The 23,071-nt window shown below is 45.9% G+C and overlaps 1 protein-coding gene across 2 annotated transcripts in view; it reads right to left on the reverse strand.

The window, feature by feature from the left end:
- Positions 1-2,410: 2,410 nt before the first annotated feature.
- PIGQ (phosphatidylinositol glycan anchor biosynthesis class Q) overlaps positions 2,411-23,071 on the reverse strand; it is a 36,495-nt gene continuing 15,834 nt past the window's right edge. The window contains exons 5-11 of one of the 2 annotated variants that reach the window (XM_035548962.2): positions 21,479-21,605; positions 20,307-20,460; positions 17,411-17,522; positions 15,515-15,595; positions 14,452-14,566; positions 10,023-10,084; positions 2,411-5,934 (exon numbers count right to left, since the gene is read on the reverse strand). In XM_035548962.2, coding sequence (XP_035404855.1) covers positions 5,782-5,934; positions 10,023-10,084; positions 14,452-14,566; positions 15,515-15,595; positions 17,411-17,522; positions 20,307-20,460; positions 21,479-21,605 — 804 coding nt within the window. In that variant the 3' untranslated portion in view covers positions 2,411-5,781. The remainder of the gene's footprint in view (positions 5,935-10,022; positions 10,085-14,451; positions 14,567-15,514; positions 15,596-17,410; positions 17,523-20,306; positions 20,461-21,478; positions 21,606-23,071) is intronic. The other variant, XM_050713827.1, reaches the window with a different exon arrangement.

Raw genomic sequence — 23,071 nt, forward strand, 5'->3', positions numbered from 1 at the left:
TGATTTTTCTCCCAACATCTTTATTCCAGTGTAATCAAAATCCAATTAAGTTCCGATTAAAAGGTTTAATTAACCAAAAAATCCACACCTGTCAGCAGAAAAAAACATCTCCATCCCTATATGGTCACCCAGCAGCACCTGCAGAACCTCTCTGGTCCCCACCGCACGTGGACCAGCAGGTACGAGCCCCGCGAGCATCGCCGTGCCTTTGCACAAATGGTGCTGGGATGGGCACACAGCAGAGCTGCTTACTGAGCTGCTGAGCTGGACGGCTGTGGTAGGAAGGAAGTCACTGCTTTGAATGGTGCTAACAGGGGCATTTTAAAGCAAACGCTGTCTTGCTGCTATGTGAGCACTTTGCTCCTGCTTAGCACTTGGTAGCTGATGCGAATGCAAACAGAAAATGGGCCGGTGCTGTTTAACCAGCACATGAGACTTCCTCATCGTCTCTGATGTTCACATGCAAACACACACGTTTAATTAAAGTGCAAATGTTTCAGAACTTCAAAAAATATTTTAAAACTGAAAAGACTGTAAGTAGAAGGATTGACTACAACAGTGGTGAAGTTCTCATGAACTTCCCCAGTCCCAGATGCTTCTTAAATACTGCTACGGACAGGAGATGCGCATGCAGCCTCCCTCCACCCCTGCTGGACACAGCCCGGGCTCTGGCGCCTCTGCTTCCCTGGGCACGCAGCGTACCCAGCACCGCCGCCTGCTTTCTGTGCCACAGCACACATTTAGAAACGAAGGGTTTACATCCTGTTGCTTTCAGCATTTATAACTGCATGCAGCCTCCTCACACGCAGCTTGCTGAGACAGTAAGCAGGCAGCCGGCGCGTGCTGGGTTTGAGGTCTGTGCCCTGACGTGGGCAAGCGCTGGAGGGAGGCTGCCAGCTGCCACCAGGGCTCACGGGACAGGTTCTCTGAGCAACTCTTCAGCTCCCAGTGAAAAAAGGTGGGCCAGATGCAAAGGAGATGGGATGGGTGCACCGTTCCCATCTGGGAAGGGAGATCAGCTGTTCACATAGGGTTTGGATTGCTCTAAACACGTTTATCCTGCACAGTGGAATACAACCTGGAAGATCCTGAACGAGCTGGAAAGCCCGGTGGCCTCATGTCGTGCAGATGAATCTGCTGAAATCCAGGCACGTCCCCGCTGTATTCACCAGCATACTGCCACGGAGTACCCACGGAGAGCCCCAGAGCACCGCGCAAAGGCAGCTCCCAGCTCCGTGCAGCCTCACACACTGCCAGCCTCGGGGATTCTGCCCCACGGCCCTCAGGGTTCCCGCTCTGCTCAGCGCAGGCAGTGAGCTTGGCTGCAGTGCAAGCACTCTGCTACCAGGTCCAGAAACGCTGCCAAGGAGCAGGGCAGGTAACTGACCGAGCAAGAAGGCCTCGGTGACCATGCAGGGCTTTGATACTGCCCAAATGAAGGGATCCCTGAACAGGACTGCTCAGGAACAGAGACAACATAGGACTGCATACCCTTCAAAATCGCTGAGGAGATTTGAGTTATAATGTCTCCTAGCTCAGCATAACGTAACAACAGGACAAGAGGCAGTGGGCATGAATTAAACCACGTGAAATGGCCTAAACATCAGGAACACTTATTCGTGGTGACTGAGCACTGGCACAGGTTGCACGGGGAAGTTGTGGGGTCTCCTTCCCGGGAGATTGTCAAATCTGTCTGGACACGGTCCTGGGCAACCCGCTGCAGGTGGCCCTGCCTGAGCAGGGGCGTTGGACCAGGTCCACAGCCCCATTCCAACTTCAGCTACCCTGTGATTCATGACGGTGTAATCACCAGGTCTGGGCACAGAGTAAATCAGTAAGGGCTTGAGATAAGGAAGAAGGTGTTGTCGCAGCACTGGGATCAGGCGACACATGGCAGAAGGAAAGCAACTCATTATCTGCGTGATGACAAACAGGAGATTTGCCTGCTTTAATTTCACACTATTAAACAGAAGAAAACTGCCTACCCGTGTGGATCCTCTGTGAAATTAGAGCTGCTTGGGCAGGCAGACAGACTGCCCTGTCCCTAAAGGACAGGAGCTACTCCCATGCTAAGCAAGGTATTCTCAGAGCTTAAGACCCACACACTCTGTGCCATGTGTCAATTTTAATTGTGGAGTTGCACAATGCCAGTGAGGCTGACACGGCTCCTTTGGGTGCAAGAGCTAAGCGGGAGTCACCATGCCCTGCCCTCCCGCTGGCTTCAGGGATATCTGCGTACTGCACTGGTCTGCTCCCTGCTAACTGCGAGCCAACGCGTGGGTTATACGTACGTGCGATGCTCGTTTTCTGTGGGTCTGACAATTTATTTGTATGTGCCAGGAGAATAAGGCACAGTCTAGCTGCAGGATCAGGGAAGCCTCCCAAAACCATAAACAGAGTCTTCGGTGCAGTGTAATTACCGAGATTTCCTTTCAGCATCGTCACATGCTATTCTGGTTAGGAAAGGAAAGTATTTCTCAGAGGCAGAACTTCTACCTAGGATGGAGTTTTACATGCAGTGAGTTACATTTTCCTTCGCAAAAATCATGCCTATGTAAAGAGGCAAATCAAATGTTGTTCCAGCACTGGAAAACAAAAGGTAAAAGAAATAATAATAATAATAAGGAAATGCAGTATTATAAAAAAGCCTGCAAGATTACAGTCTTTGAATGATGGTTGGCAAAGACTGCTTGCTGCCTGCTGTAAGTTATGGCACAATAAATTAGTGCCATAACCTTATCAGCAGTCTCTTCCCCAGGGAAATGCCAGCCTGCACTGCTGTAGAAGACGATGCTGATCCCACCTTCTAATTAGAGATGCCATAAGGTCATATGTTCCTGAGCAGGATGTCTGCTAAGTTGTTGTAATGTCTCCGCGCAGAATCGGAAAAGGGTGGGGGAAGGCTACTTCACATTAGTGACTGGAAAGGAAGAACAGAGACGTGGCAAATATCCAGCAGAAGAAACTCACAGGCTCGGACACCATCACAGGCAAGGAGAACGCCAAGTACCAGAAGCAGCAGGACAGCTCAGGCACTGGTTCTGCCTGATACTGGAGAATCGCACCCACCGGGGGCTGTTACTTCCAGCTGGGCTACTTCAGGTCACAGAAGATTCAGGCTTCAGTTCGTGGAGAAGCTTTTTGTCCCTTTGATATCTCATCCTCCCCAGAGTCAGTACCAGACGTTAGCGAACAGACCCAGTGCTGGAATGTCTGACATGCTTGGCAGGTTCCCAATAGGAAGGTCACATTTGCTGTTTTGTGCTGTCCCTGATGCTTTCAGGTCACTCGATCCCAAAGGACAGCCAGGATCAGGACCATCACGAGCTGTTTTGTCTTACAGAGAAATTTCAAAAGCCAGGATATTAGAAACAGTATTTCCACAGTACCAAAAATAATAAAGTGTCCCTCAGCAGTTAGTAAGCCAAACTATGCAGGCATGGGAGGAAGCAGGGGGAATATCGTTGAATTACTCCAATGGAAACACAAGAGGAGGTAAAATATAAACCTGCCCTGCTGAGTGGCAGGTAAGGCTGGCTCTCCAGGACGGTGACTTAAGCTGAAGTACAAAACATTTCTCAGACCCTTCACCCACTAAATGGATCAGAGCCCACACCTAGTCAAACCTGGAGTGGAAGAAATACTCAGACAACAAAGTTCCAAAAGAAGATACTGTATTTGTACATGAGTTTTAAGCACTGATCCTTAAAGAACAACAAGAATCTCTCCAGTTTCTGCAGCTAATGATGGCCCATCCAGAGCCAGAGGCGGCAACAGTGGCGGAGAGGCTTTTTGCCACCCGGGCCCCGGACGAAGGAACCACATCATCACCTTTTGGTAGCAGTGCCTGTGCAATGCTGCCTTCCCTCACCATGCCCTTAAGAAAACTGCAAGACCTGGGCAGCTTCTGTGCTTGCCTGCTAAGGAATGTCTGGACCAAACACTTGCCTACAGAGCTTCATTTTCTTTCCATCAAGCTAAGACTGCAGAGGCAGTGGCTGCACTGCCAGCGGCTGTTAGCAGCTACAGACAAACGAAATGTACCTGCCAGGGATGCTGTAAAGCAGCCAACATTCCTGGGGCTGTAATCCTTCTCTTCTGCGCTGTCTCCAGGCACACAGACGAGACATGGGGCTGGGGTAGGAAATTCTTAACCTGCGAGTGGAGGTGCAGACCGCCACAACACACACATCCTCCTTGTCTGTCCTCTGTGCCCTTGGACAAACAGAGCCTTCTGGGGCCGAGGAAAGGATCCAGCATGCCATTTAACGCAGCCATTTGGGGAGTGCAAAGCAGCAGCAGGGTGCCGTGACACTACATCACTGTTTCAGTCAGGGCAGGAGGAGCTCGCAGACCCAGAGTCTGTTTACTTTCAGGTAACGATTGTATAAAACTGTCTGCACAACAGCAAAGTACACAGCGGGACATCACACTCTTGTACACAGAAGCACTCTCCCCAAGACAGGGAAGAGAAGACTCACTGGGAAGGGGAACAGATGTTAAAATAAGCACACAGTCAGAACAGGATGCAGAAAAGCCAGTCACTGCTGCACTGCAGAGGTAGCATCCAAAGCAGGAAAATCCTCCTGAGACAAATGTGTCTACAGTTACAGGGAAAGAAGTGGCTTTAAATACCTCATCTGAAATCACTTCAAAATCTCTTTGACCACCAGAACGTGCAAAAGATGAGGCAGCACAAGAGGCTCTCATCTGGGCCCTGAGAAACAGGGAGATGTACTGACCCTGCAAGGGAACCCAGCACACACTTCCCTGCGCTGCTTGAGCTGCATACCAAGCTGGGCTGCTGCAGTCCTCTGGCAGACACCACAGCCGGAGCTGGACTCAGCAAAGCTGTGTTTGCCTTGGACTGCAACTGAGAAAGAAGCCCTGAGCCTTGGCAGGGCCCTGAGCTCTCAGCTACCACGGCTCGCTGCCGTGTCAGCCTGGGCAGGCTGGGGTTTGAGGCTGTGCGCCCTGCACTTCCAGTTCTGGTGTCAGCTCAGGGCTCAGCTCTCCCCAGATTTGCTTTTGAAAAACGTCGATGAGATCCTCTGTGTTTCATGTAGGCACAAATGAACCACAGTCTATGTTTTTGGGCCTCCAGTCCCATTGTTTCTATGCTCACACCTGCTTTGGTGCTCCACTGGCCGGGGGGCGGAATCCAAGCCCAACCAAAAGGAAAAGAATAAATATCCCCTGAACCTGAATAATCCCACTGTACAATTTTCAGTGTGTGACTCTAAAAGCTGATCCTCCATGTTCACTTTGATCAGCTGGCTTGAATGCTGAAGCATAAAAGGTCCAAAATGCCCTTTGGTAGAATGCACCTCAACATTGTGACTTTGAACCACCTGAAGGGCTGGTTCATATGACCCTGTGAACTTACATGGAAAGATATATACAGCATGAAACCATTCAAGGGGTACTTCCTTGATTACATTAAATGCTGGTTCCATGAGGCACTGATGGGTTTCACCTTTTGCATCAGAAAAAAATCATTAGCCCCTGGTGCCAGCAGGCAGACATCGCGGGTAGGATAACACCACGTTAACAAGAAACAGCCTGGAAACCAACCAGCTCAAACATCGTGTAGGGGAAGGGGAAAGTTGAAGAACAATGTTTAAAAATACTTGCTTTTAAGAATTCAGCCCCTCCCACATTAACAAAATCTAATTAAAGGGATCCAGCAGCTGTTGGCTCTGAGATACCTTTGGTCCAAAAGCATTAGGAGTCAGTACGTTTTTCTGACCAAGCCTTTCAGTCCTGGCTCTTCTGCTTTGCTTAGTCCTGCTTCTCTCCTTTGTGTTTCCAAGGGTAGATCAGCTCTCCAAGGAACAGCTTCTTGCAGAGGGATGTCCAGGAATCCTTAGGGTAACAGCTGTACGTAGGCAGCCTGTATGTCTGTACCACACTGCCATACGACAGAGGGTTGATCTATGAGGAGGAGAAAGAGGGACAGCAACAAAGAAAATGCGTTAAAGCAGGAGGTACAGGCAGTTGAGGCAGGCAAGTGTGACTTTGGCATAGCACCGGCCTCTGTTAGAACATCAACACCACTACTCACAAAATGTCAAACTCCCTCTCTGGCTAGTTACATCTATTTAGCCTTGAACAATGCACTGAAACATTAACAAACCGAGCTTGGCAAGGAGTATTATTCAAATAATTTCCGAGCAGAGAAGCAGATGCAAACATCTGAAGGATTTGAGAGCGCTGCTCAGTTTACAAGGGTGTGGGACTGTCACCCTGTTAAGAGGCTGTAGTGGTTGGAGAGATGGGGACCTCCCACTGCAGATGCAATACTCCTTTGGGGATGCACTACGACTTGTAAGAACTATAACGTGTCACTTAAGCCATCTCTTTTACTGGCCTACTACTTTAAGCCGCTAAGTCCTCGGCCCACAGCTACACTTTAAGCTGAACATGGTATCACTTCTTCAACACGTGGTGGAATCATCTTCCAGCAGAACAGTACACAGACCACACAAAGGGCTGCTCATTACCATTTAAAATTAAGTCTCTTTGGCTGAGTTCATAGTTTTCAATTTGATTTCAATCACCATCCCGAAAATGATCTGCCTGCAGTCCCTACCTACACAAGCTCGTAGCCTCTGACTGTGGTCACAAAATTGCTGTGTTGGTCTTTTGGAAGATGGGGGAGTCAGACAGATCTGTTAGCTGGAGAAGGGGCAACAGAAGCATGTGGAAGGATATCCTCCTCTAGTGAAAGGGTCCAGTTATTCTGGAACAAACCATGCAGATGCGTGAAAGAAGAGACTATAATTTCTGGTAGAAAATCCAGACACGAAAAGGATAGAGGCAGCAAAAAACCACACACAGTCACTACTTTGTCAGAAGCTGAATATTTCCTTTGCCCACTGAAGAGTGACCAGATTTCTGGGAGTTTGCTTACACCACCAATTTGCTTCACCTATCTGGTGTTCAAGAAGAGGGGAAGGATAAACTAAGAGATGGAGCTCCAGAAGACAGCAATTAAGCAAAGACGTCACTAGAATTGGTCTCGGAGACCTTTGCCAAGTCTTTATTGTTTCAAAGTACAATATTGTTGAAGGACAAGAAGAAAATGCTTGTGTCCAGAAGCATCCCTAAGAAGTTTAGGAAAAAAAAAGTCACAGCAGCAGCTCACAGAGGCTGAGAGAAGCCAAAGAAGAGCCAGTGGGGTCCAGCTGTGGGAACACAGATTCAAACAGATCCACAGAAAGCTGGTTCTGAATGCCATCAAAATGAACATTTGTACCAGAAACCCAAGAGCTGAGCTCATTCCACCTGAGGTATGTGTAACCCAAACTACCGCAGCTCATATTTCAAACACACTCTACAGCCTTATGGCCAAGGACTGACCACAGCATTTATTGGATGTTATGCATGACTGTAACCAACCTAATCACATTGTGGTCACAGACAGCTTAAAAAAAAAAAAAAAGACCAAAGAAACCTTCCCCTGCCCCAATTAAAAAACACATCACCACTATAACCAGTAAAACTTGAGTAACTATTTCTGCTTATTTCATCAACTCTACACAAAACAGTATGCTTTAAGTGAGAACATACTGGAGGAGGACAGGAACTGCTGCTATATGAGGGAGATGCACAGTGTACCTGCCCCTGGCTATTAGCAACGTGGGCTGGAACGTTTGGACATGTTTATCCTTGAAAATCATCTCTAGGCAGTGATGATGCTGAGTGGTAACACTTGCCTACTGAGAAGTAACAAGAAATTTCAGCCCAGTGCAATATATATTTCTGTCTCTCCTATGATAAATGGGAACAACCAAAACAAAAGCAAATGGTTATTAGTGAAGTGGCAATATGAGGTCCTTTTATGCAATTATTGCAGTTCAAATTTATACGATATCCTGATATAATGTGCTCCCCTTGTTTCATAAAAGAACTGTCCCCTTTTCCTTTCCTCTTTTGCTTAACCCTTTTCAAAGCAAGTGCTGTGAAAGATGACATTTCTGGCAGAAGATATACAGATGAATTAAACACATCGTGTCTTCTCACTGGGCTATCAGTCAGCTGAGCCATGCTGCCAGAAATATTTCTTCTTGTGTACCAAAACGAATGATTTTAAACACTAACGAAAATACTGAACTACGTAAGAACTCCTGGAGAAATTAAGTAGCATTTGGAATGGAAATATCATCCCCTACCCTCTGCCTGCCTATGCCTGGACTTTGCATTCCAGCGACACTACCTTAAAAGCAAAAATAATCACTTGGCTGAACCACAAGCTGAACATGAATGCTCAAAACCAGCATTATTGATTTCTAATCCATTACCAGTGCCCCAAAGGGCAGCTGTGAACGTATCAGTCACCTATAGCTTAAATCATTTGGGGCACAGTTACATGCATATGACCCTACTGCCATCACGCATGCTTCTACAGGGCCACCATATGGGGAGGGGACAAAGCCACTGTGCAATATATAGAAAAGAGCATCACCATGTACCATAGGTAAGAATTTTAGCATGTCACTTAAAAATAGGCTTTTTAGATTTTCCTCTCAAAAGACCTATCATAAAGTGGTATATTCAGCAGAATTTCTGACATAAGCCTATTTTTCATTTCCACCAGCACAAAGAGAACAAAAAAGTGCCTTTACTGATGCTGTGCTCATTATTATTTGAACAGAAGGCCAAAAGAGACATCCACTAAAGCACTTCCACATCTTGAAATGATGACTTATGCTATATTCTAGATAGCAAAAGGATCTTTCTGCAGTGGTCCAAGGAAAATTCATCATATTCATATGATTCACTGCCTCTGCTCTCTATCTAAGGCCTGATATTTTTGCTCTGGAGAAGCCATCTACCTTAGCTCACAAACACGCTGGTGCCAAACTGTCTGTTCAGCTGCTCCTGTGCCTCACCACTGGTGTCCACAGTTTCCTTTTTATGGACTCTTCTGGGCACGGAGAATGATAGATTCTGGTTCGTACACCACTATCCTACCGGAACTAAGGAAGTGGGAAGACAACATGCTTTGAAAATGCTAGTTTCGCCCCAGAAGACATCTGCTGAAGGGATTCCCTTTTGAATCACTGCTAGATGATGTGCCAGTTCTGTGCAGATCTGACCTATGCTGAAATAGGGTGAGGACTAGACCGCTGATGGAAAAAGCAAAAGAACTGGGAAGCCATGGTTAATTCCTTCCCACACATTCCACCAGTGTGCGAATGTTTTTTTTATAAATTCTGTACACTGCCTCTCGCACTTTCCTCCTCGGATAAGCAAGAAAAGTGATGCTGTGATACAGCAGTATTCCTGCAAAGTCAAGAAATACGAGTTTCACAATCACTCCTGAAAGCATAATGACAACTCCACTGCTACCATCACATCATTTCTTTTCAGAAAAAAATTGTTTTATTATATCTGGCGACAGAGCGTGGAAATGCAGTGTTACAAAAGTGCAGGTAACCTTTTCCTATACACCTTGCCAGAGTCAACTCAGGAGAATAACAGGAGGCCCTTCCCTCTATTCTCTCTCCCATGCACTCATCCTGACTGCATCACAGAACAGCTATGACTTTTCAACACATCTGGAAAGGAAAATCTTTTCCTAGCCCTTTACTGTCTTTCAATCTGAATGGTTTAGCTGTCTTCTTTTGCTTCTCTCAGTGTTCAGCAAGTATTAGGGTGCAGCTGCATACAGACTGAAAGTGCAGTGATACTAATGTGAAGTTTTAATTACAGAAGTAAGAGAGCTTCGTGTTTCTCACATTTCATTTCACATCACACAGGACACTGCATTGTCTCTAAACTGATGAGTCAAGCAGGGTATTAAAAAGAACAGAAAAAAAGCAGCCAAGCATTGCAATGTGAAAAGTATTTCCCTTGTTTTAGCACTTTACAGCTGAATTTTTTTTTAATTGGGGTCTTCATAAAAGAGAGACCAAGTCATGGGACCAGTTCAGAACCCTAGAAGTGAGAAGGATGTTGGGGTCAGTCCAAGGGGATGAGTACAGCAGAAAGTGTCACTGAGGGCACAAGTGACTCACCTGCATAAGGAGTCGAAGAGGTTTTCCATCCTGCTGTTCAAGGACTCTGAACTTCACTCCGGCTGAAAAGAAGCAGAACAAAGAAACCAAGTCCAGGCTGGAGAAAAGCCCATGCTATTTGCTGTTCAGCTCTGTTGGCTGAGCACTGATTTCCTAGAAATGGAGTTTTCCACCTTTCTTGATTTGTGAACCCTTACCCATTTTCAACAGGAAACACAGATTCTCTCCAAAATGGTTTTACGTGTAATGACAAAGGATGTGTTTCTCTTAGCTCCATTAAAACCAGCCCTCTGACTTCCAGGCTTAAAATGCAGTCCTGAAGAAAGCACAAAGCCCAGAAATCAGCCAGCCAGCACTGATGATGACAGGGACTGCAGTAATCAGTCTCTGTTCCCAAACTTCCATCAGAATGAGAACTTCATGGTAACAGGAGGCAGAGATCACCTTTAATTTTCACTCATGGGGGATACGGCGCATCTGCAAATCTTTCAGACTAAGGGAGAAAAGTGGCGGCCTACAGGCATTATAAACATTTCAAAGCAACCACTACCTATTAAAAACAGCATTCGTATGTTTTTAACACACTACTAAGCCCATCAAACCTGCCACTTTTATATTCCCTCTTTGACTTGCTACAGTCCCAATACTTTAAACATTTCGGATTCCAATGGTGACATACTGCACATGAACACTGAGTGAAATCCTTCAAAGAAAGGTAACCATTACGTCTAAAGAGGCGTTTTTTCTTTGAAAGATGACAAATCACTTCACAGAAATAAAACCAATCCATCTTCAGTGTACCTGCACCAGCCAAGTGTGCCCCTGTCATTCCTTTCTATAGGTGAGAAGATGAGGCAGAGTAATGCAGTGAACTGCCACAGATCAAACAGTGAGTCAGGAGCACAAACAGAAATAAAACTCTTCATCTGTGTAGGCACTGTCACTACAGCATCTATATGACTCTTACACATCTGAAAAACAAAATAATTTCTTTCTTCCCTTCAGCTTTGAATTAACTGAAATTATATGGTTTTATTCATCCTTTGGGGAGTGAATACTCTTGTCTAGCAGAGAGCTCTTCCCAAATCACAATGCCTTCTTTGTACAGGGCAGAGAGGAATTATATAGGAATTATATAGTATAACCCAGAGTTTTGCTGGGTTATACTGAAACATGGGCTTCAAAAAGATGTTGGAGTACCCTGGGTCTCAACAAGTAAATGTGCTGGAAAAGAAAAAGTCTTCAAAGTGATTCATTGAGTTTTGGCTAAGAGAAAGTGTCTGAGGCATTCCAGGAACTTGTCTTCAGGCAGGCAATTTGTGAGAGAGGGAAACAAGTGGGCACTAAAGTTTCAGGTGGGTGGCCTAGCACTCTGGAGTCTTGTTCTAAGACCAGTCCATTAAACCAGCAAATGCCATTTCTCTAAGTCATGGCCACACACTCCCCTTCTACAGATTTTAGTCTGGAGAAGAGGAGGCTCAGGGGAGACCTTATTGCTCTACAGCTACCTGAAAGGAAGGTGTGGGGAGCTGGGGTCGGCCTCTTCTCACAGATAACTAGTGATAGGACTAGAGGGAATGGCCTCAAGTTGTGCCAGGGGAGGTTCAGGTTGGAAATGAGGAGACATTTCTGCTCAGACAGAGCAGTCAGGCATTGGGACGGGTTGCCCAGGGAGGTGGTGGAGTCACCGTCCCTGGGGGCGTTTAAGGAAAGGTTGGACGTGGTGCTTGGGGACATATGGGTGATATTGGTGGTTGGGGGACGGTTGGACCACATGATCTTGGAGGGCTTTTCCAACCTTTACGATTCTATGCAAACTAACAGTCTCTTGATTTAAGCACAGGAAGGTACATCTGAATATGAGGGGGTACTTCTTTACTGGGAGGGTGACAGAGCACTGGGACAGACTGCCCAGAGAGGTTGTGCAGTCTCCTTCTCTGGAGATATTCAAAACCCGCCTGGATGCCATCCTGCACAAGGTGCTCTAGGGGATCCTGCTCTGCAGGGGGTTGGACTGGGTGATCTTCAGAGGTCCCTTCCCACTCGGCCATTCTGTGATTCTGTGATTATTCAATTGATCAGGAGTCTTAAACTTTATATAAGAAAATACAAATTTGTTTTAGAATAACCTATAGACTATTAATGCTCAGAAGCCTCTGAGCAATTAATTTCACAGACAGAGCAGGAAGGTTTGGTCTTACTCCAGACCTTCTCTTCTCCAGCAGAGAAGAACCCTCAGCTACCCTCTGAAATTGCTAGCCAGTTCCAGAGCTCACAGTTCAGCATTTTTTGTACACAGACATCACCAATAGCACAAGAGAGGTAAGGACATGACCCCATTTGTTTTGTTTCACATTACAGTGCAGTAGAGCAAGCTCAGTGCTTGTTTGTGTTCCTGTAAATATAGAGGCACCACTAAGTCAGGACCTACAGAACCATCCTGAGAGTGACAGAGCTTGTCCCAAAGTTTGTGATGTGAATCAACACTGGACAAGAGTGAAAGAGAAGTAATGAAATGACCTGTTCACAATCAAACAGTGCATTGCTAACTTGGGTGTGGGGCAGCCTGAGAAGCCTGGACCTCACTGCTATGCCTTACTTCACACTCTAAATCGACATCACACTGTATCCATCCCAACCAAGGTGTCATCCCTCCAGCTGACACTGGGCAGCCAGAACTCTTGCACAGAGGACATCAGCTTTGATGTAGTTACAATATTTTTTTCAAATCCAAAGAATTTCACATCATGAGGGGAAAGAAAATATGGATTTAATTTCTGGTGTGTGGATGTAGATTGTACATCTACCTTTGCCCAGGCTTCATCGGTATCATATTTTGTTAATTCAGAGGCTGAGTCAAGGAACTTAGAGTCCAGATGCCAGCACTGAACTTAGATGAACTTAAACAATGCACTAAACCCTTGCTGATAGCAAAAGCTATTCATTTGTGTTGGTAGAACCATGTTGATGGTGCTTGTAAAATCAGCTGCTGTAACACACACCAGAAGACTTCTAATCTGAGTCTGAAAAGGGAGGCAAAATCTAAGCAGTGGGGACATCAAGTGATGTGTACTCTCTGAAGTCCTTTGAATTTGATTCAACTGCTCCATCTGTCACCATTCCAATTCTGTTTTATATTCTGGTGCAGGAATACAGGCTGCAGAAATTCTCAGAGATGCCTCTTCATCTAGCAGACAGCATGGTATTGCAGTGTTCTCTTTCATAAAATGTTTAAGAGAAACAAACAAATAGCCAGCAGCAAAAGTTTGGTAACAAAAAACTGAGCAGACGATCCTCTACCTGGGTGGAGGCTTATCACCCTGCAAAGGGTAGCTGGCTTACCAAAACTGAGAAGTAACCCCAGACTGATGAGAATATAGGGGCTTACAACTCTCAGAGACAGCAAGATCTCCTTCTACCCTATGACCTGCTGTCTACTGGATCAGTTTTCTTCAGCAGCATTTCCTGTTCTCCAAAGACAGCTCTGAAGGGCTAAGAAGCTTCTAGCAGGAAATTCATAGGAACATGCAGAAAGCACACATGGAAAAACAACAGCCTTGGTAACATCGCTCAGCTCTACCTTCCCAAAATCAAACCTGGCACCACTACAACATACAGAGCTGTTACCAGTTCCCTTAGGCTTCCTTTACTTTTGATGACTAGCTTTCTTTTGGTGATGATCAAGCTTTTTCTTGTTTTTAAAATTCCCACTGCATGCTCTTTAAATGGATGGAAGATAATGATTTAGACTGCCTTGATTTTAACTGGATCAACTATATCTACTGACAGTGAAATCCATTTCAAAATGATCCTTTACTCTGATACTAACCATGGCTCGTTGTCAAAAGGCGAGAAATGATAAATAGTTTAAAAATGGTGATAGGTTAATCTCAAAAAGGGAATGATTGTCTGAAACCTCCCCAGACCTCTGAAATTGAACCAAACAGTTCAGGACTTCAATTTGTAAAGTCAGACAAGAACTGGAGCTCCAATGATTCACATTCTCTGTCAATCCAGCCCACTGAAAGAGCAGATTTCCCAAGTATTTTTGCAATTTTTTTCACAACCAAAATACACAAGGTTAACAGCTTGTTTAACTCTCAGATGTTTTACCTGCCCTAGTACACTAGAACTGGAATAAAAAAAAAAACAAAAAAAAACTGATTTAAATGGTGTTTGCTTGGGTGTCACTTTTAGTTATCACAGGCTTTGTAAAGGTGCTTGTGATTCTGATTCAGCATCAAATGTTTTTCCACTGACATCCTCATCTTGCTCGTGCAGGAACTGTTTAACAGTATGGACAATGTTATGCCTTGGGTTCTTTCCCAGCCCTCGGCATCTTTTTATTTAGAAGCTATCCATTGCGTCAAAATGAAATGCATAATGCAAAATCCGTGACCTTTTGCATATGTAGTGCTGAAGGACTTACCTGCAAGTCTGTAGGATCTGCAGAGCCGAAGGATGATTGAATAAAGAGGCAGAGAGTCAACCAGATCAACTAGCAAGTGTATCAGGCCTTGCACAATCACCACCAGCAAACGGAGCTACAGAGAAACAGTTTAATAAGCAAATCTCAGAGAAACAGGAGATGTAACCCTTGAAAACCCATGAGCTGATCTGCAATCTGACATTGTGTGTAAGCTAAAGCATCCCAAGGTGGGTTTGATGTCTAGACAGGTTGGGCATCCAGCCCCTGCATGATGTTCTTTGACCATCTCAACTTTCAACTGTCAGAGCCTAAGAGGGAGAATTCAGGCTTCCATTTCTTAGTGAACTCCACCAGTGAATGCAAATTTCCCACTCTCCAGCAATGAGCTGAAGTAGCTTATTTCTGCTTGAAGAAACCCCATGCAGAGCATTTAAGCAAAAGCAAAGCAGTCAAAAATGAGCTTTCTACTTAGTGCTTTGTGTCCCCTGACTAAAGCACCTCCTTTTGTCAGACAGCATTTATTTTTGCTGTCAAGCTCATCTGAGAAGAGAGGGCTCATAAAAGATGTTGAAATCATGTGAAGGAAAATGTGGAAAATTTTGCTTCAGGCAGGCTGCAGATAGGACTGGTTGTATTGGGGGAAGAAAAGAAAAATAAGGAAGTCCAATCCTCCAGGCAAAGCCTGGCTGACAGCATTTAACACGGAAGGTTAACTTCTTGAAGAAGTTGTTCTGGATCAAACTAGAGGGGTCGTCACCCCAGACATTACACGGAAAGATTAAAAATAACTTCTGAGTGAAAGAAGGCAGGGGAACAGCATGTCCTGCTGACCTGGATTTGCTGGGAATTCCCTTTGGAGAAACACAGACACGTATCCTGAATTCCACTTGCTTGGCCTACATGGGTTGTGTGAGAACCCTTCCTGAACACTCAGATAAATCTTGAATTCTCTTTGTGGATGACAGTAAATGACAAGGAAACATTAAAAAAAAAAAGAAAAAAAAAGAAAAAATAAAAGATCTCAGAAGACATAATACCATTAGCTTCAGGGATTAAATCTTACCAGGGTAAACACCAAATAATACAGTGCAGTTGTAGGCAGGAGGAACAGCAGGATTGTAAATAGCAATGTGCCAATAAATAACTGGGGAAAAAAGAAACACAAACAATCATTAGTAAAGCAAAGCCAAAATAAAATAAAAATAGGAAATGGTGAAACAATGACAGTTTGCAAGATTCTTAACTTATTTTTATTCCCTATGTGAATAATTCTGTTACCTTGAATATTTTCAGTATTACTTCTCTTTTTGGGCCTTTTTTGAGGCTATCTTCTCTATGACTACGTTTGGAAAGACAAACAAGCTGGATCCTGACAGCACTTTTCCTTTATAGACAATGCCCAATATTTCCTATTTTAGTCTGGCTTCCTTAGGAAACAGGGCTTACATGAGCATGCTGTTTGTCTGTCCTCTACCCCTTTAAGTTTTAAAGCCATCAGTCAGTTTTTACCAGAAAAAGGTGGAAGGGTAGGGAACGTTATAGAAGTTTGAGAAGTATTTTTGTTCCTCCTTGTTTCAGGAGAGCTGGGTAGATAACCATTCCCACAGGCAGCAGCTGGCTGGCCAGTCTGCATGTTTGCAGCTCCACAGCAGCCATGGACTGCAGTATCCTGCTCAGTGGGAAATTGTGAGAGAGAAATAAGTTAGAGTTACTGAGTGGGGGGTGCAATATTTATACATAAAGGAGAAAAAAACATAGGAAAGCAGGTGTCATTAACTCCACTGCCCACAGAAGAAGTTATTTCCATTTTGGGATGGCCCAGCTGGCTTAAGTCTAATTAATTCCAGCTAGAATCAGTGGAGAAATACAAATTTATGACAAATAAAGATCTGACTCTTCAGTTCTTAGTCACAGCTTCCAGAAGAGAGAGGACACAGGAACACGGGGCACTGCCATTTCTGCAGGAAGAGAACATGGCCACGGCATGTTATGAAAGAAAATAACCCAGACACTCCTGTCACAGAGGTGGATCAACATCCCAGCTTTATGCATGTAACCAGAAATAGATCGCAGCCCAACCCATCCTCTTCACAGCAGTTGCTTCTCGCCTCCTCTGTCACTCCACTGCAGTTGCTTAGCATCTCCAGAAGTCTTTTAAGGTCAGCTTTGAGTGTCTCGTCCCACGCAGGCCAATGACAGAATTCCCACTGGCCTCTGGAGCAGCAGGATGAAGCCTGAAGTGCCAAACCAATTCTCCTCAAAGCACAGAGGGCAGAATCCTGACATAAACAGTCAGCCTGGCACAGAGGCTCTTACTTTTCTTTCACCAAAGAAAAGAAAATTAGCTCCCCCACTGCAGTGCAAGAAGCTGAAGCTTATCTGTTGCAACAGAGAGAGGCACTGGCCCTGGAAGTTACCAAATATTATTTTATTTTAGTGATGTTTGCAACAGCAGGTGTGGCGCAGACAGGCTCTGCTGAACTTTCATATGGCATTTCAGAATTTCAATAGAGATCACAGTGTTTGACAAAAAAAAACTGCCTCTGCTGTTTGAGCGAGAACGTGTGGGCCAGGATCCAGCACAGTGTGAATGAAACGGGGCCTTTTAATAGAAACGCTGGCAAGTCTGTTCCTACGGCAACACTGCTGGGCACCACTTCTTAACTTGCCTCCTTCCCCGTACCCAATCCTGTGCTCCAAGAGCCACGAGAATCTGCAGCACCCAGTGAAGGTCACCAGGGTGCTCAGCGCCTGCCAGACAAACCTCCTGAGTACGCAGAGTGCAGGGGTGCTGCCGAGCCCAGGGTTTGTTTGAAGAGGATGCAGTGCTGCACAATGTGCTCGTTTTGGGCACCACAGAGCCTCCTGTGGCCTCCCTCTCAACATTACCCAAAGCAGAGCAGGATCGCATTGCCTACAGGCAGTGCCCTGCAGCAAGCCCCTGGTGCTGCAGCACTACCTGGTCCAAGTCATAGGAGCAGGAATCCACCCGCTGCCGGAGGACGTTCCACTTCTTCCCACGGAACAAGCGCCAGAGGGATGACAGGCCGTAAATCTTCAGGCAGTAGAGCCTGGGCAAAGAGAAGACGTCGCGCGTTAGAGCAGCGAGTTCCCGAGCTGCCTCAGAAAACACCTGTCATCACTACACCCCTGCGCCCACTCACTCACTGTACCACGCAGCTCGGAGTGACAGGAGAAATCGACCTGGGGAAGACTCAGTTAAAATGCTAATCGCTCGCTCGGCTGTCCTGGGGCCGGCCCCTGGCATAGGCAAGGCAGGCTGCTGGGCTGCTGCAGGCAGCTCCGGACCACTGGAGGGCAACCCCCTCGCCACGCCCAGTGCCTATGGCAAGTCTCTCGATTTCTGCTCCCGGGGAAGAGGTTGGCATACGTGCAGCGGCAAGTGCTGCAGGAGGGTGGCCGCTACGAGCAGCAGCCACCGGCAGCCCCACGCCACCGCCCTCCCTGCTGCAGGAGGAGCAGCAAGCTTATTTCCCCACGCACACCTCAGTCTCTAGGGTTCAGACCTGCCCTTTGCTCTCACCTGACACCCTTCCCACGGCTGGAGTGGCCAAGGCCCTATCCTTCACACTTGCATCAGTACAACCCAATTTTGCCTCTGCAGCAGAGAGGCAAGGGAGCGGACTGGTGCCCTTGCACCTTCATCTGCAAGAGTGGGAAGAAATCTACTAAACGGCTGGTGGCACCCCTACCGCGTCCTTCCAAGCTGTTTCACTTGGTGCTGCGACACTCAGAGCTCTCCAAGGAGAACAGCAATGGTGAGAGATGCTTGGGGTGGTAAGAGGTGGGAAACAGAGACATCTACAGAACAACACAGAGGAAGAAAGAGCCCGTGGCAGGGAGAAGAGTCACAAAGAACCCTGGGCAGCGGTGTCTGACATACAGGACTGTAGGGAAGGCGGACAGAGCCAACCTGTCGGGCAGACCAGAGCCTGAGCTACATCAGCCAGACCGGTTAACCAGCCTACTTCAAGTGTGGAGGCTGCTTAGCCTTCAAGACAGTGTTGTGAAAGCAGTGGCGAGGAGTCTTACCCCAGCGAGGAATCTGGTTTGAGGAACACCAACTGCTTCAAGGAACTGGCAGGGTGCCCAGGCTGGGAGGCACAGCTCAGCGCTCTCATCTCAGGGCCAGAGGGTGCCCGGGAGGACTCCTCCAGCCTGCTGGCACACACCCGACGCGGCTGGGATGCAGGCTGCCCACTCGCCCGCGTGCCCCAGCACGACACCAGGCGTGTGGACCTGATGGACCTGCTCTACCTTCACCGCTGCCTGCACACACATGCCCGCTCTCGTTTCACTGCATGGTTTGTTTCAGAGGCGGAGCTCAGACTTCAGCAGCACCTGAGCCAGCATTTGTTCCGCCAGCTGCACGAAGGTGCTGTGGTGGTTGTGCTGGTGTGGGTGACTGGTACCCGCTCCTGACTCTCTGTGGGGACACCAAGCACAGCAGGGACAGTTTGGTGCCAGTGGCAAGGTAACGTACAGCTGCTCTACGCTTCTAACAGACAGCCCAGACTGGTAGACGGGCTCCCTGCAGCTCACGACGGGAAAGCAATCAGCAGAGAAAATGCTTTTCCTCTTTCCACTCACAACTGGAAGGGACCAAGGCCACTTTTCACAGCCCAAAACAGAAATTCTAGTGAACTAGAGATGTTGGGAAGAAACTCTGCTTTACTGACGTTACTGATTTTGGGTGTAAGCCCTATGCTCACAACAGAACCAATTCATATCCCTAAACTACATGTAACTGAAGTGCTTCTATTTTTGTTGTTTGCAACGTGAAGCCCTCTGCTCAGAGCCTGGGGAGGAACAACAGCAGTTCTGTACTTTATAAGCCAAAGGTTCCATTATTCATTACCTTGTATCTCGTCTCCTTGGCAAGAGCAGCTGTTCTCCAGTGGTCTGTGTGATGCCTTGCTGCAGCACGTGTTAACAGAGGGCAGGAACTGAGCATGTCAGCAGGCACTGTTTGCACAGTAACCCCAACGTGCCCAGCACAGGAGGTGCCCCAAAGCCACACGCTCCCTCAGAGCCTCTACCTAGCTCCCAGGCAGTGAGGCCCTCCAGTAGGTCCAGACAATGCCACCAGGGTGGTGTCACAGTCCTGCTGTAACCCCAAAGCTGCCATCTGGGCTCCATAATCCAGACAAGAATCCCTGAAGCCAGGCATAGACAGGGACTTCTGGGTTTCTCCAGAAGAACAAGTGTTCCCCTTTCTTCCTCCTCTCCTCTAGTTCCCTGAAAAACCACTGAGTAGGGTGCCACTGAAGAGTATTATGAGAGGTTGAATTAAAGGGATAGGGTGAACTTGCCCTCTACCTGTCACGTAGTTTTATTTTTCCAGGTCACTACCACAATAAGTAAATATTGTGAGAAGTGAAAAACGAGAACTGAAAGACAGATTGCTTGCACTCCTGTGACTATCATTTCTACATGCATAAAAGAAAGCAATAGATTAATTGCTGGCTTAAACTGTGAATTCAAGAGAACTACAACAGGATTGAATGTACCTAGTATCCCACTTGGGCCTGGGATCAGATGATTCATTGTGTCATAGATTTCATATATCAAGGTTTAGGTTTTGTGGATTCTTTGGTGAGGAATCAAGCCACAGTGGCTCCAGGTATCCCCAATACCTGCTTTTTGCTAATGCTTTCTGTATATTGAGTGTCCATCTGGTTTTAGCACGAGGCTTTGACTCCATCAGTAATCAATAGCTGCCACAGCAGACAGCTGTTAGGTGCAGTGCTCCACAAAATAACGATAGGCCCTGAATGTCCATCGGACTTTCTCCGCAAACATATCCAACACACAACCAAGTGAGATCAACTCACCTTGCTCCATAGACATAGAAGCAGTAGATGTGGAAGGTCAGAAGTGCAACGATGTCAGAGAGGATGCAGAGAGCCACAGTCAGGCCCAGACAAGCCGACAGACCGACATACCAGAGGATCATCTCAATGAATGGGGACATCAGGTGAATGTAGCCTAGTGGACATTGCAGTGTCAGTATTTGACTGATACATCTTATGATGACAGTCTCAAAGGACTGATTTTCTCCCTGTTTTGTTTCTCCCCTCTGTTCAAACATTGCTCCAGAAATCATAGCCACAAAAATATAGAAGGGAAACTGGAAAGTTCCTTTAGATGGCCATCTTCTGCTTAGGAGGACGAAAAAGAGCTCTGTTTTCCCCTAGGTTTGTGTTCAGATGTGGCAGCTCTGTGCGGAAGGCGAGGATGTGCTCAGCTTGAACAGAGCAGTCACCTTGCTCCACACAGAGCTTACATTTTTAGATTTGTGTCCAGGTTCCTAATTACATTTTTAACCGCACATGTCAAGCTTTACTGAAGTGATCCCTCTCTTCTTCTTATTCCCACAGAAACCATTCCAAATGAATTTTGTAAAATAAAACAGTCTAGAGACACACAGCATCTTTCATCACTGAAGTGGAGTAAAGTCACTTACTTGAATGTCAAGTAGGCTACGTCAGTATAATAACTAAGGAGTTCATTCCCATCGTGATTATTTTCCTTTATCAAGACACTTACTAAGGGTAACAGTGGTGTGGTATTTCAAGGAGGGAATACACATAGAAAAGCTGTAAAAAACTGCACTAAATTGAAGTCAGTAGCAGGGCAGAGTTTGTGTTTGCATCCCAAAAGCACACTTCTCTTCCCTATCCTATCAATTGCCTCTTACAGGGCAATGCCTACATTAGACCTAAAACCATCCCTTGGACAGTCACCACTTATGGCACCAAGAAATCAAGATCCATAGTGACTTGCACTTCTTGCAAAGCACCAAGACAAGCACTTTATTTAATATGCATGACTTCCTCGTGTGGGAATCCAACTTTGGCTTGAGTTCCCACAGCAGGAAGACTCACAGACGAGTCTGTACTTGCAGTAGTGCATTTTGATTCATTATTCACCCCTAGGCAAACATTAAGCACTTGGGAGGGAAGAGATGAAAAGGGAGGCTGAAAAGTTAAACAAATGCACTTACTAATCCAAAGATGGATGTGGTAAAGGAAGAAACGGCCCAACACCTGATCCAAAGCTCGGTTCATTTTCAGTCCAGCTGGTGCTCCCATTAGCCACTGGAGCAGGTCCTGGAGCTCTTCAGCAACATGCTACAAACACATGGAAGCAAACACGTAAGCAGCCTGAGATAGATTCCTACCACATCAAACAAGTCCAGTGTACTGAATGTGTTACCCCTAAAAAAACTATTTCACCACACCCTTCAAAGCAATGGAGAAAAAAACTCAAACGACCATAGAAAACTAGTTAACTCAGAAACACACCTTTATTGGAAAATGACTCTTTACTGAACCTAAATGTAACAGCACGAGAGCGCTAAACTGCTTAAATGGTTTCTGCTGGGAACATGAACCTAGGGTTTGTTCATGGATGTATTTGGTAGACTTGTAGTCTGATTTCTTGGTGTAATAAGTATACTTGAAATAGATGGCAAATGCTGGTGCACAAACCAACTTAGTTGGACAGACAACTGAAAAATCAGAACTGAGAGAGCAATCTAAGTATGGGGAAAGCAGCCAGGATCTGTAACGGGGCAGGATGGCTGTGTGCTCATGGACAAAACAGGAAAATTTTATAATGAAATAACCTGTATGAGTTTACAGCAGGCTAGAAAACACAATTATGTAAACATGCTTCATATATAAACAAGCTTTCTTTCTACTCTGTGGTAAACTAGGCAAGATCAGCCATGGTGTAGGGCGCTGATCTTGCCTACCACTGTCTTGTCAGACTTGCAGGCTTCAGAGAGAGATACCCATGGCATCCCAGTAAAAAAGAAGCCTTCTGAATCACTGAGAACAAAGCTGATGGAGTTTGTTTCCAAATCACAGAGGGCTTTGACTCACAATTTCTGGTGATTTAATCCCAAATTATTTACTGATTTTCTCTCTACACCACACTGCTTTGACTGCAGTAGGCAGGGCAGAAGATGGTGGGGCTCTGCTCCTCAGCAACATGCACCTGAGCTTCTCACCTAAGCTGAAATCAACTGTGAGGTTCCTTTACCAGGCTGTGAACTGAGGTAGCTGAGAGTGGTAACCCCCAGCAAACAGGTGGGGAACATACCTGGAAGAAGTGACCTCACCCACTGTCCCACATGAACAGAGATTGAGAGTAAAAGCCTTCCACCTCTAAAAATCTCAATTGTGCATGTGCATAAGAGTCAAGACATGCTATCTGAAGCTGATGTGCTATAGCCTAATTTCCCCATCATTTGTAGGGAAAGTTTCCCTAAGAGGAGATGTCTTCCAATAAATGATTACATTTCATTGACCAACTGGATCATTGCAAAGTGGATTTGTAAGCATTTACTTTTAGTGTAGTGGCAAAATTCAGAGCTCCATCTTCACTTTATCCAAAAATCCCCTGAAAAAGATTGCCTTTTTATTTCCTTCATTTACCCTCTGTCTCAACGTCCCTTAAAATATCTTGCTGTAAGTCAGAACTGATTTGAACCCACAGATCTTACCTCCATTGCTGAAAACTTTTAGCTACTGTATAAATAGACTGGTTTTAATATTTAAAGTGTTGGATTTGTAACTTGGAAAAAGCATTT

Source organism: Cygnus atratus, chromosome 15, assembly GCF_013377495.2.
Source record: "Cygnus atratus isolate AKBS03 ecotype Queensland, Australia chromosome 15, CAtr_DNAZoo_HiC_assembly, whole genome shotgun sequence".
Taxonomy (NCBI): domain Eukaryota; kingdom Metazoa; phylum Chordata; class Aves; order Anseriformes; family Anatidae; genus Cygnus; species Cygnus atratus.